At 37.6% G+C, this 12,833-nt stretch overlaps 1 protein-coding gene across 1 annotated transcript; it reads left to right on the forward strand.

The window, feature by feature from the left end:
* Positions 1-919: 919 nt before the first annotated feature.
* Positions 920-2,884, forward strand: LOC149149942 (disease resistance protein UNI-like). Its single transcript, XM_089442633.1, has one exon. It carries the CDS (start codon positions 920-922, stop codon positions 2,882-2,884), a length of 1,965 nt encoding a protein of 654 aa, XP_089298759.1.
* Positions 2,885-12,833: the final 9,949 nt, after the last annotated feature.

Below are 12,833 nucleotides of genomic sequence, written 5' to 3' on the forward strand. Positions count from 1 at the left end.
CATAGTTACCAAGTTCCCAATTAGCTATCTCCTCATCATAGTTACAAGTTCAAATTTGATTCAATGCGGAAAAAATTCAAATACTTAAAATTCAATATTGTAAAAATTCGGAAATAGACATATTACATATTTTAAACAAATTGTTTTACCAAAATTTTAAAATTATTAAATCTGCAATATAATATTGAACCAAATTTTTAATAATTTTTTTTATCACTTTTTTCTCTAATATATTTTTATTTATCAAACATTTGGTTCAAGGTCACAACAGAGAGCTCCAAATCAACCTTGTATATCATGGCTTGGTGCAAGAGAGATTAATTTAGTAATTTAGTTACTAGTTATTAGTTATTAGGTAGTTAGTTGTCTAAATAAAAGTGATTGTGGATCTAATGGCATAAAACATTTCAATCATCTAACATTTGATAACATTTGATCTGATGGTGTAGAGAGTGACACATTGATAGTCAAAGAAGTTGTTTTCAAAGGGAGATGCCTTACGGCGTAATTATTAATATTTATAAAAAAAATTGGGTTACACATTGGGAAAAAAAAAAGTCAGTTAACAAAAATTAAATTAAAGAATTATTTTGAAAGGATTGAAGGATATTTAACAAGCAATGACGTCTGATGACTGTGTATCCCATTGTTGATTTTACTAATATACTAATCCTCTGTATGTTTATATTTATACATGATTTATAATAAGTCAAGTCAGCTTGCATTTTCAGTAATGACTAATGACTGCCTATCCATTGCCCTGTATCTCGTTGCAAGTTCGTGTTTATATATGATTGTCCCTAGCCCCTTCAGACCCGTGATTCTTCTGTTGCCAAGCCAAAAAATTGGCAATGGCGGCTATTATCACTGAAGTGGCGGCCAATACGGTCAGTAGCGCTATTTCTGCACTCATCCGAGAATGGACGATGTTATTCGGTTGGATGAGAACCGTCAGCTTCTAGAAGGGCAGTTAAATCGTATGAAGACTCTCTTACTCGATGTTAGAGATCAATTTCAAGATCGGCAAAAGACGCCCCCTCAATCTCTGCAAAATTGTCTGCGAAGGATGCAAGATGCAGTTGGAAAAGCAGGAGAGTTGATCGATTGCTCTCGAAGGCGGCAGCGGTGTATCAGTTGCCTCCTTTGCAAGCCTAAACTTTCTACAGAAATCCGAAAGTGGAAGACAACTTTTGATGAGCTCTTTCACAATCTTCAGACCGACTTCTCTGTGTTTCACAGTGCTCAACAGATTGCGTCCGCGGCGCCAGAACAGCCGAATCTACTGCTTCAAGACGAACCAGACACCGGACTGGTAGGGTTGGAAATTAGATCTGCTGAAATACGACTTGAGAGGTGGCTTACAGAGGCCCCCAGCGATCGGATATTTGCTGTATATGGGATGGGTGGGGTTGGCAAAACAGCGTTGCTAAAAAAGGTCTACAACACCTACAAGGTAAGTGGTGTTTTTGATGATGTGATTTGGGTTGCAGTTGCCCAATTTTCCATTCTGGAGTTGCAGAGTCGTATGGGTTCTGCAATCAATTTAGACCTCAGTGCCTATTCTTATAATGATGTTGATTCGCGGAAGATGAAGCTGTCCGCACATCTGAGGACGAAGAAATTTGTCCTAATTTTAGACGATTTGTGGAGCGCAGTCACTCTGAAAGAATTGGGCGTGGAATTTGGCGAGAACAAAGGGAGCAAAGTTGTATTCTCTACTCGAAATAGAGATCTGATTCGAGAAATGAATGCAGACCAGTCCATGCAAATACAGCCACTGCCAAGAGAGGAAGCCTGGGAATTGTTTTGCAAAGTAGCTTTCAAAGACGGGCATGTGCCTGACGAGATAGAGCATATTGCTAGAGTCGTCGCGGAGGAGTGTAAAGGGTTGCCCTTGGCTATAAATGTCATAGCTTCAACAATGATTGGCAACCGGGCTGTAAATGAGTGGAACCTTGCTTTAAGGCAGATTCAGACAGTGGACTCAAATTTTCCACTTACTCATCCTCGACTTGATCGAGATCTGTATGAGCGATTGAGATGGAGCTACGATAGTTTACCCCATGCTCATTTGAAAACCTGTTTTCTGTATTGTGTGATTGTTCCAGAGGACTGGAACCTTCCGGTGCACGCTATGTCGCACGTCTGGATCGCAGAAGGTATAGTAAAGAGCAAAGATTTGGACTCCTTAATGGATACTGCGCACAGCTATGTAAAGTTTCTTGCCGATCGTTCTTTATTCCAATTGAGAGCAGTTGGTGGATCCAGTTATTGGAGCGTTACCTTTGGAGTTCACGATGTTGTGAGCGACATGGCAATTTATGTGGCAGAGAAAGAGGAGAATTTTGTATCGATGGCAGGTCAACATTGCCCAGACATCGACGCCCTTTTCCCCGATATCGAGACACGCCATAAGTGCAGGAGGCTCTCCCTTTCTGGTAGCAATATTAAGTCTCTACCAAACAAGGAATTGAGATGTCCAAAATTGGTCTTCCTATCTCTAGCACACAACCTTGAATTAAAGGAGATTCCAGAAGCATTTTTGCTTGACGTCGTCTTTCTGAGGGTGTTAGGTTTAAGTTACACGGGTCTACAATTATTGCCAAGATCGTTGTGGCAATTGAAACAACTTGAATTTCTTGGTCTGGACTATGTTCAAATTGAATATGTGCATTCAGGCATTGGCAATCTTTCAAACCTTCAGTTTTTACATCTCAGTGGATGTAAGAGGTTAAAATCATTGCCGTGTGAAATGAGAGATCTCAAAAATCTCAAATTTCTGGATCTCAGCGGATGTCATAATTTAGAATCAATGCCATCTGAAATCGCAGAACTCAAAGAGCTCAAATATCTGAATCCAAGGGCTGTCGTAAGTTACGGGTGATTCCTCCTGAGATCAGACTGCTTACAAATTGTGAAATTCTGCGGTAGAGAAGAGGGCAGGTGATTCCTTGTGAGATTAAATTGTTTTAAATTTTCGTGTTCATGTTTGTACTGGAAATTTTAATATAAAAAGGATGTGATCATAATTTTGTTGTTAATAAAATTTTATAGTGTGAAATACATTTTTTATATAAATAAATTAATTTTCAATTATATTTGTATTTATAATTTTTATAATTTATAAGATTTATATATCATTTTTAATTCAATTGATTAAGTAATTAAAAATATGTATGTGTTAATAACAATTATAAAGTCAAATCCTTCTTTGATTATTGGAGGGATGAAAGGATGTGCAATTATTGACCAAAACCCCAATGTCTCGGCTAAAGAGCAAAGATGTGGACACTTCAATGGATAATGCACACAACTATGTGGACGCCTTTTTCCCTGACATCGACACGATTTTGAATTGGAAGTGATTCCTTAACCTCCCGTCTCTTAGGGTGTTATGTTCAAGTAACAGGGGGCTACAATTATTGCGAGAATCATTGTGGCAAATAAAAACAACTTGAATTTCTTTGTGTGAATTATACTGAAATTGTAGATGTGCATTCAGCGATTCGCAATCTCATTTCATTGCCATGTGAAATGAGAGCTCTAAAAATTCTTAATTTTCTGAATCTGGGGAGATGTAGTCATTTAAAAAAGCATTGCCACGTGGAATCGTAGAAATCAATGATTTCAAATATCTGGATCTTAGGATCTATTGTCAGTCCGAGGTGATTCCCCTTAAAAGTATAATGCTCTCAAATTGTCAAATTCTACATTAAAGAAGAGTCTTCGTGTAGAATGAAATTTTAATTTAAGGTGGGTATGATCATAATTTTTATTAATAAAATTTTATTACGTACAATAAATATTCAAATTAACATTGTGTTTGATGCGAATAAAATAAATTATTTTAATAATTTCTTAATATTTATATTATTTTTTATAAAATATTAATATTTAAAGGTTTATATATATATATATATTTATTATTATTATGGATATCATTTTTATATTGATTATAAATATTATAAAAAATATTATTAATCATACATAATTTACTATATATTAAAGTAATAATCTTAAAATAATTATAATTTGTCAAATCCCCATGAATCAAGCTATGAATAAAAAAAAAAACTTAAAGCCTATAGCCGTTATAGTCGCGAGAGGGTGTTACAAGTAAAATATGAGAGAATTGAACATAGTGGTTTATAAAATGATTTCATTAATTATTCCTTTCATTCATTTTGTTTTTGAGATTGTCTTCCTTAGAGACAATCTAAATAAAACAATGATTTCATTAAACATATAGAAAATGACGAGATTGAATTTACCAAAGTAATTTGAAAAATAAATTTAATGTTTTTTTCAAAATGATCATTAAGAAGAGATATTAGTGTAATTAATATTTATGTTAATTATCTTATGATTTCGATATATTTTACTAATATTAACAATAAATTAAAACAAAGAAGTAAATACCATCTTTCCCTCTCCCCTTTAATAAATATAAGAAGATATGTTTTTATTTATTGAATACAAAGTTCATCGTTCTCTGTTGTCACAAGTGGGATTCTTTTCCTATTCATTTTTCTCTATTGTCACAAGTGGGATACTTTTCCTATTCATTTTATTTATATCTTTGATATCTTTATCACTTTAGTGATTCTATAAAGTTGTGTGCTTTGGGTTGTAGTTATCCTAGGGAAATTTGGTAGCCTTAATGGTTAGTTTAATTGTTAGATTCTCTTACACTAAAGTTCAATGAGTTTTCAAGAAATTGAATCTCATTAAGTTTTTTGGGGTTACATGTGAAATATACAAGATTGAGTCTGTAGAAAATCTTGTCGATTCACAAGCTCATGTAATCTACTAAAACAAGAGACAAGAATCTACTTTTACTCTTTACAGCAGAAGCCCATAAACATCAAGAAAACAATAATCAATAGAGGAAGAGAATCAAAGGCACATAACACAATAAATATCTAGGGAAAGCCACAGCTCAAAACCCCACTATCTGTTTTGTATTAATCTGGAAAATCAAGATGAAATTACAATGCTTGTTCTCTCTAGAACAATCCCAGCACTCAGCAAATTCAATCTCCAACTCATAAACAAACTCAAGGCCAAAGCTTAGCCTCTTCACAAACTCTCCAAGTCTCTATTCCAATGTGTAATTCCTATGAAGAATAGCTTGTATTTAAAGGGAAATAAAGTCTCTAAAAATAACACAATCCCTCAAGCATCAGTTCCACAATGCATGCACTGTCAGTGCAACTCAGAAAAATCTAAAACAAATAGTGCATTGTCCCTGCACTCTAGTCTCAACTGGGTCTTTCTCAGAATCAACATGCATGAATTTCTGATGGTGGAATCTTCAGTTAACTAAAGTAGCAATAATTAGGTCACTAATGTCCCAACTAACCGTTTACTCACTATTAGTTCGTGAAACTGATTGGAACTAATTTAATTGGACTTAACTCAATAAACTGAGTTAACTAATTACACCTCATTCATAACTTATCCTTAACTCCTATAAGTTAGGGAGAACATATACATGTCTTCTAAAAGACGTCCAATTCAAATTTCCTAAATTAATTAAGTTAATTAGACTTAATTAATTATTTTCAAGTTGCTATGAGAAAAGAATTCTATTTTAATTAGACCAAATACATGAGTGAACCCACAAGCTACCTGTAAACAGTAGCTTCCACTACTTCTCCTGAAGTAGCATCCTCCTTCCTCCAGTTACCAGCTAGAAGAGTCTCCATGGGTTTACTGCTCTCCATGCGGAATCTCCTGAGTATCTCATTGGCATACTTGCCTTGAGAAACAAACAACTCCCCATCTCCTTTCCATACCTCGATGCCAAGAAAGTAATGCATGAGCCCCATATCCTTCATCTCAAACTCTCTTGAAGGTTCTCCTTGCAAGATTTGATGAGCTTCTCATCACCTATCAGTATGAAATTATCTACATAAAATACAATGATAAGAAACTTACCTTCCACCACTATGTGATATAGGTTCGCATCTGCTTCATTCTTTGTGAAGCCTAACCTAGTGAAGTAGCTATCTATTCTAGTGTACCAAGCACATGATGCTTGCTTTAGCCCATACAAGGCTCTCTAGAGTTGACACACATGCGACTCATGGTCCAAGGTTTAAAAACCTTCGGGCTGCTCTATGTACACCTCTTCCTCAATCATGCCATTGAGGAAGACAATCTTCACATCCATCTGATGGATACTCCAACCCATCTGTGCAGATAGTGCCAAAATAGATATGATAGATGAGTACCTTGCAACAAGAGAAAAGGTCTCATCATAGTTAATCCACTCTACCTGTGAAAAGCCACAGGCCACAAATTTGGCCTTATTCTTCTCCACACTACCATCTACAGCTTTCTTTACCTTGTAAAGTCAACAGGAGCTCACAACTGACTTGTCCTCTAGTCTTGGGACCACATCCAAAACACTGTTTCGAACTATGGAGTTATACTCCTCCACCATCGCATCAACCCAAATTGGTTGTTGCACTGCTTCCTGAAAGGAAGATGGCTTTGTCACAACACATGCACCCATAAGTGCCATGTATCCAATGTACCTCTCTGGTGACCTCCTCTGTCTGCGCTAAGAAGAGGGTGCTCCCACATTCTCCCATGCATCATCCAACAATCTGTCAGCCTCTCTAGTTTGCTTTCTTCCCTGTGTGGAAGACTTTTCCTGAGTGGATGTCTCCACTCCTGGAACCTCTGTATGCGGCTGCTCCACATCAATTTGAGGCTTGTTATCGGGAAATCTAGTGTCTATGGAGAGCTGCTAGTCCCACTAAGACTAGTAGCTATCTTAGAAACAAACAAACTAAAACCACTTTCGTTTTCTTTTATGAGAAGTAGATAAGAGGGGAACAAAGGAGACCAACCTCTGTCTTGCACTTGGTTCCTTGCTTGATTCCTCTCCCTTCTGATAGATTTTTGCCACTCGCTTCCTCATCTACCCAGCTTCAAAGAGCACCTGTGGAATCAAAGTAGCATAACACTATCCAAGAACAGAGATCTACTATCATTAACAATATAGGACCAGATATATATTGACCACACAAATGTGTATATCATCAATCATACAAGAATGTGGAGGAAAACTTGAATATCTTTATTAATATCAAGAATAACAAAGAGGATTACAACCAATTGTTCTGACCTAGCGTCATCCTCTCAGCATGAAAGCACTTCTTCACCTCATGAAAAGCTTAGATCACCCAACACTATGATGTTACACCAAGAAACCAGCAGCACTTCCTTACAAGATACAAAATTCTAGCCTCTAACCTTTGAATCTCTGGGATGAGAGATCTATATATAGATATTTGCAGAGGTGTGAGTCAGCTCTGGGTTTTTGATTAGTGTCTTCCCTCTGATAGTTCTTGATTCCACTTGGAGATCTCATTGATCTCTTACTCATCCTTGGGCGACTCTGAGAGGCAAGTGTCACAGGAGAAGTTTCTGGAAGATTCCATGATCGTCCACCTCGCAAATTGTCTCTGCCACTTGTCTATTCTTGTCCATCGCACCCTATGGAAGGACTTTTCAGTATGCATCGCACCTCCCATGTGTAGTAGGTGCGATGCATGTCACCCTCAGCACTGAGCAATCAGTGTGGTCCATTTTTGACCATTTCTGAGTAGTTTTTCATGGAGAACTTCTGGGAGATGATGTAATCAGTTGACATTGTTTCTTTAGAGTGTTAAGAAATTCTTTTAGGGACTTAGGAGCCCTTCGTTTATGGACATATATGATTGGGGTTGCAGTGCCAAAAAATGTCTATAACAGTTGCCCCCTAAAGCATGAGGACGTTAATATTTTGATGTCGGGTGAAATGCTTTATCATGAGGATCCGAAGCTTTTTCGAGCTGGAAGGCGACCTGTAATAAGATACAATACAATACATTATCTTCATAATATTTTCATGATCTAGCTGAGGAAGGCATTCCCATGCTCAGCTTTATAAATTCATTTTCATGTACATAAGACAGATAATCGTCTGTGTGCAGATTGATGATTCTGGTAGAGCCATCATCCCTTAGATTGGATGATTATCTGTGCAGCCATGATGTACATTTGATGTCTTTATTTTCCTGAATATATATCGCAGCCCAGATGGATGAAACTAGATCTTGGGTCTTCAATCTTGTTCGATCTTCACTCAAAGTACAAGTCGTTCCATGTGAGAGACGTTCTAGAGTCGAACATGGAAAGACATCGCCTGATTACCAGCCAGTGATGTAAGCTGTTAACAGGCGCGAGAGGAATCACTGATAATGATGATGACCCTCAAGGTACGACAGTACAATTCACGTGGTGTGAAAAAGGGACTTGGTGTCGAACACCACGCAAAATCTTTTGGTTGAAGGCCATTGATGTAAACCTGTCATCGGAAGTGAGAAACTTGCCATTGAGGCATGCAAGTTTCAAAGTACTGAAAGGGTTGCTCCTAGATCGACTTCCTGGATAATGAGCTGATGTCGACAAGAAGCGATCCGTCATAGGAGGGCCTTAATGAATCCCACATCTACGACACGGAACGGAGCAAATGATTTTAATGGAGGTGAAAACGATCTAATGATATAAGGTTCAGGGTGGTGGTCATGAAAGAATGGAGCGTAAATGTATTGCAGTGGATGAGACACAGGTGAATTCTCTGAGCAACTTCTCTTGAACATATCGGCGACACTGACATGATGGATTGGTAGCATTAACCCCAAATGTGGATGGTGTGATGGACCAATGGTGATATGACCAGTGAACGGAACAACCCAACCTGACTCGGATGCGGAGCGAAAGTGTCATGTTCACGAGCGACTTGCTACCAATAAAGTTTCTTCAATTTTTCTTCCCAATTTTTCCCCAGCCATTGCTGACCAGTACCTCTTTATTTTTATCAAGCTTGAGGAGGATAACATATGCTTGTTCTATAATTTTCCCTTCGGGAAAACCCATCGCTATGTTTTAACGAGCCTAGCGATAATGAAACTTGTTCTTGTCTGTATGGACAAGTTTGTCGCTATTCAGTTTTAATGATTTTAACGACAAAGATAACTCGGTCCTTTTCAATTTTAGAGAGTCTGAAAGGGACGTAAAGAAAACTCTAACAACCCTTTTTCATCATATAATCCCTTAAGTCCGAAAAAGTATAAAATAATACAAAAGGGATGAATTTTCGGTAATTTTAACAAGCCGAACAAAACAAGCGCTCAATCTTTTTGTGTAATAATCCCTTAGGTCCAAAAAGATTAAAATCTAAAGGAGGGATAGAACTTCCGGTCACTTTAATAAGCTGGAAAGGCCAATTACTCAGCCATCTTTTCATATTTTACGAGTCAGATGAAAATAGCTTAAAGGAGACTCATTTTCCGAGGAACGAGTGATAAATTCGGGTAGCAGCTAATTCCAGGTAAGGTTTGGAATTTTCCAATCACGGCAGTGTCACAAGGATGGCTAACAGGATCACTCTTCGCAGTTGTTCCTCAAAAGCGTAAACAATCAAATGGAGGTGAATGATCGGCCAATACAGAGTGGAGGTGATGATGAGAACACGACCAAGGCTTCAAAGGCTCATGATAATGCATTCACGATGGTTATTTACCATAAATTGGTTCATTTTTTAATAAATGGGCTTAAATTTTTGGGGAAACATTTGCTCATTGCTTATGTTTAATTTTTAATGAGCTTGAACTCCACATAAAAACTGCTTGTCGCGGGTTTATTTTTTAATGAGCTTGAACCCTGCAGTAACACCGCTCATGGCGGGTTTATTTTTTAATGAGCTTGAACCCTGCGGTAACACTATTCGTGATAAGTTTGCATGCCCCCAGTGCAATGTTGAGATTTTCTGTTTGAAGTGAAATAGGCAGAAATCTCTGTAGGTGACAACAATAGGAATTCAGTTCCTAGATTAGCTCCAGGTTGTTGGGAGGGAGTTAATGCCTCCTATATTTGATGTGAGGGAGTTAATGAGGTTGTTAGATTCTCTATGCTATATAACAGGAAACCATTCGGATGTTTGCTATAAGGGTGAGAGTTTTGTGAGGATTTGATGATGTAATCTCCTGTTTTGATTAATAAATTCCTGATGCCTATGTTTGGTGGATGTACCCCAGATTGGTTGGGTGAACCACGTTAAAATACTGTGTCATATGTGCTTGATATTCTGTTGTGTGTTTATTTGATTTAGCTGTGCATCTCTCCAACAATTGGTATCAGAGCGATGTTGGAGCACAACTGAGCGTTGGTCGTGGATTAGCGCTGGTGCGTGGATGTTTGCTGCTGCGTGTAGATCGTCGATTAGCTGAGTAAAAGTTCTATACCTGCGTGGAGACCGTATGGTGTTGGAGCGCCAAGGGAGCTGTGTCTTACGTGCTGGAGCGCTGGAGCTGTGTCTTAAAGAGCGCCCAGGTACAGAACTTTATAAACAAATATTCAAACATGCCTCTGCGCATTTTTTTTTTAATTGCCCGAATGTCATTCATATGAGAAGCTCCTGCGCGTTTTTTTTAGTATACAACCACTTGTCCCCTGCGCGTATACGCAGTATGTAATGCTCTTTCAAGTGTCATCCATTCAGTGAGATAACGCAAGCACTCAGGTTGGAGTGAATGGGTATGAAGCTTGTGATGACTATTAGCCTGTCGAATACTAATACTCGTTAGAACGAATTTTCTCCGTTTACATACTGAAAAAGAAGCCCATAATTTTGCAATTTCTGTGCACGCATTTCTTTCTTGTTGGCAAACAACAGCAAAAAATTATGGGAGGCTGTTAGCAATTGCCCCATTCCCCATATGGTTTGGAGTCGTGCGATAGTAGCGCTCTCACTTACCAAATAGATACAACTTGTTATTAGAGATGGATTGAAACGCTGATTCTTATCTCCAGCAAAGCGATTTGCAGGAGGTTCACTGCCTTCATTATTTAAAGACGCTTAGATTTTCGAAAATACAAGCAAACCTCAGATTAAAAGCTTGGTGCTCAGTTTATATACTGCAATTTTTCACAGCAATAAGTCAGTTTTTTTTTTTTGTTGTGTAAAAACAAAGGCATAGGCAGGTTTTTTGGTTGTGTAAAAACAAAGGCATAAGCAGTTTGTTTTTTAAATTGCTGGTATTTAAACGTTGGTTTTGGAGATTATTGTGTTTTTTGATACAAATGGCAAAAACTCAAAGTGCCCGGTTTGAAATTGAGAAATTTAATGGCAAGAATAATTTTGAGATCTGGAAGGTGAAAATGTACGATTTGCTTGTCCAACATGGTGTGGCAAAGGCGTTGTTGGGCAAGTCCAAACAGCCTTACAACATCACAGATAATGAGTGGGCCGAGATGGATGAAAGAGCGATAAGTGCTATTCGACTGTGTCTAGTTGATGATGTCCTGTTTAATATCGTGTCGGAGACAACAACGGCTGGTTTGTGGATGAAACTGGAGAAACTGTACATGACCAAATCCTTAACCAATAGGATTCTCCTGAAGCGACAACTGTACAGTTTGCGAATGAAGGAAGGTACATCGATTGCTGATCATTTAAATGCTTTTAATACTCTTCTTGTGCAATTACAAAGTATAGAAGTAAAAATTCAATCCGAGGATAAAGTTATTACTTTATTGTGCTCGTTGCCCGAATCATGGGATCATTTTGTTACTTCTATAAGTCTTAGTTCATCAGAAACTATTGAGTTTGATGACGTAGTTGCATCCTTATTATCGGAAGAAACAAGGAGAAGGTCGCATTCTGAAACCTCTACATCAGAAGCTATGATGGTCAGAGGTCGTTCGAAAGAAAGACACTCTAGGAGGCCGAGCGACTCACGTTCAAAGTCGAAAGGGAAGAAGAGTAAGCTAAAGTGTTGGTTTTGTGGCAAATCAGGGCATTTAAAGAAGGATTGTTGGAAGCGACAGCAGCAAACTTCAAAAGCAGAGTCTTCGACAGAGAAGAAGGAGGCAAATACGACAGATACAGGTTCGACATCTAGTTCAGGTTTGAGTGATGAAGTATTATCAGTTAATGTGTCAAATCATGGTCAACATTGGTTGTTAGATTCCGGTGCATCAAACCACATGTGTATCCATAAAGAATGGTTTAAAACATATAAATCAATTGATGATGGTGTTGTGTACATGGGTAATGATGTGACATGTAATATTGTGGGAATTGGGAGCATACAACTGCAAATGTTTGATGGGACAACAAAAATATTAACTAATGTGAGGCATGTACCAGATTTAAGAAAAAATTTGATTTCATTAGGAGCACTTGATTCAAATGGATATAAAACTGTAATTCAAGGTGGAGTAATGAAAATTTACAAAGGCATTTTACTAGTTATGAAAGCTAAGAAAGTAGGAAATCTATTTCAGTTAGAAGGAAGTATAAGGTCAGATTTTGTGTCTACTGTGTCTGAACATGACAGTAGTTCCATTCACTTATGGCATCAAAGATTGGGGCATATGAGTGAAAGAGGATTAAAAATTTTGGCTGATCGCAAGTTACTTCCAAATCTAAAGTCTGGAAAGTTAGATTTCTGTAAGCATTGTCTGTTTGGAAAACAAAGTAAACAAAAGTTTAAAACAGGAAAACATACTAGTAAAGGCATACTTGATTATATCCATTCAGATGTGTGGGGTCCAGCTCCTACAACTTCATATGGTGGTTCGTCTTATTTTGTATCATTCATTGATGACTTTTCTAGGAAGGTTTGGGTCTACATGTTGAAGAGAAAGTCTGATGTTTTTTCAGTTTTCAAGCAGCTTAGAGCATTGGTAGAAAACAACACTGGTAGAACAATAAAGTGTTTAAGAACTGACAATGGTGGTGAGTTTACTTCCAAGGAGTTTGACAGCTATTG

The sequence above is a fragment of the Pinus tabuliformis genome, chromosome 9 (genome assembly GCF_031772625.1).
Source record: "Pinus tabuliformis cultivar Carrire ecotype Pingquan chromosome 9, CPIR1, whole genome shotgun sequence".
Lineage (NCBI taxonomy): Eukaryota > Viridiplantae > Streptophyta > Pinopsida > Pinales > Pinaceae > Pinus > Pinus tabuliformis.

Excerpts from the sequence above, each read along its gene's own strand:
- LOC149149942 (XM_089442633.1), top strand. The coding sequence starts at position 920 with ATGGACGATGTTATTCGGTTGGATGAGAACCGTCAGCTTCTAGAAGGG.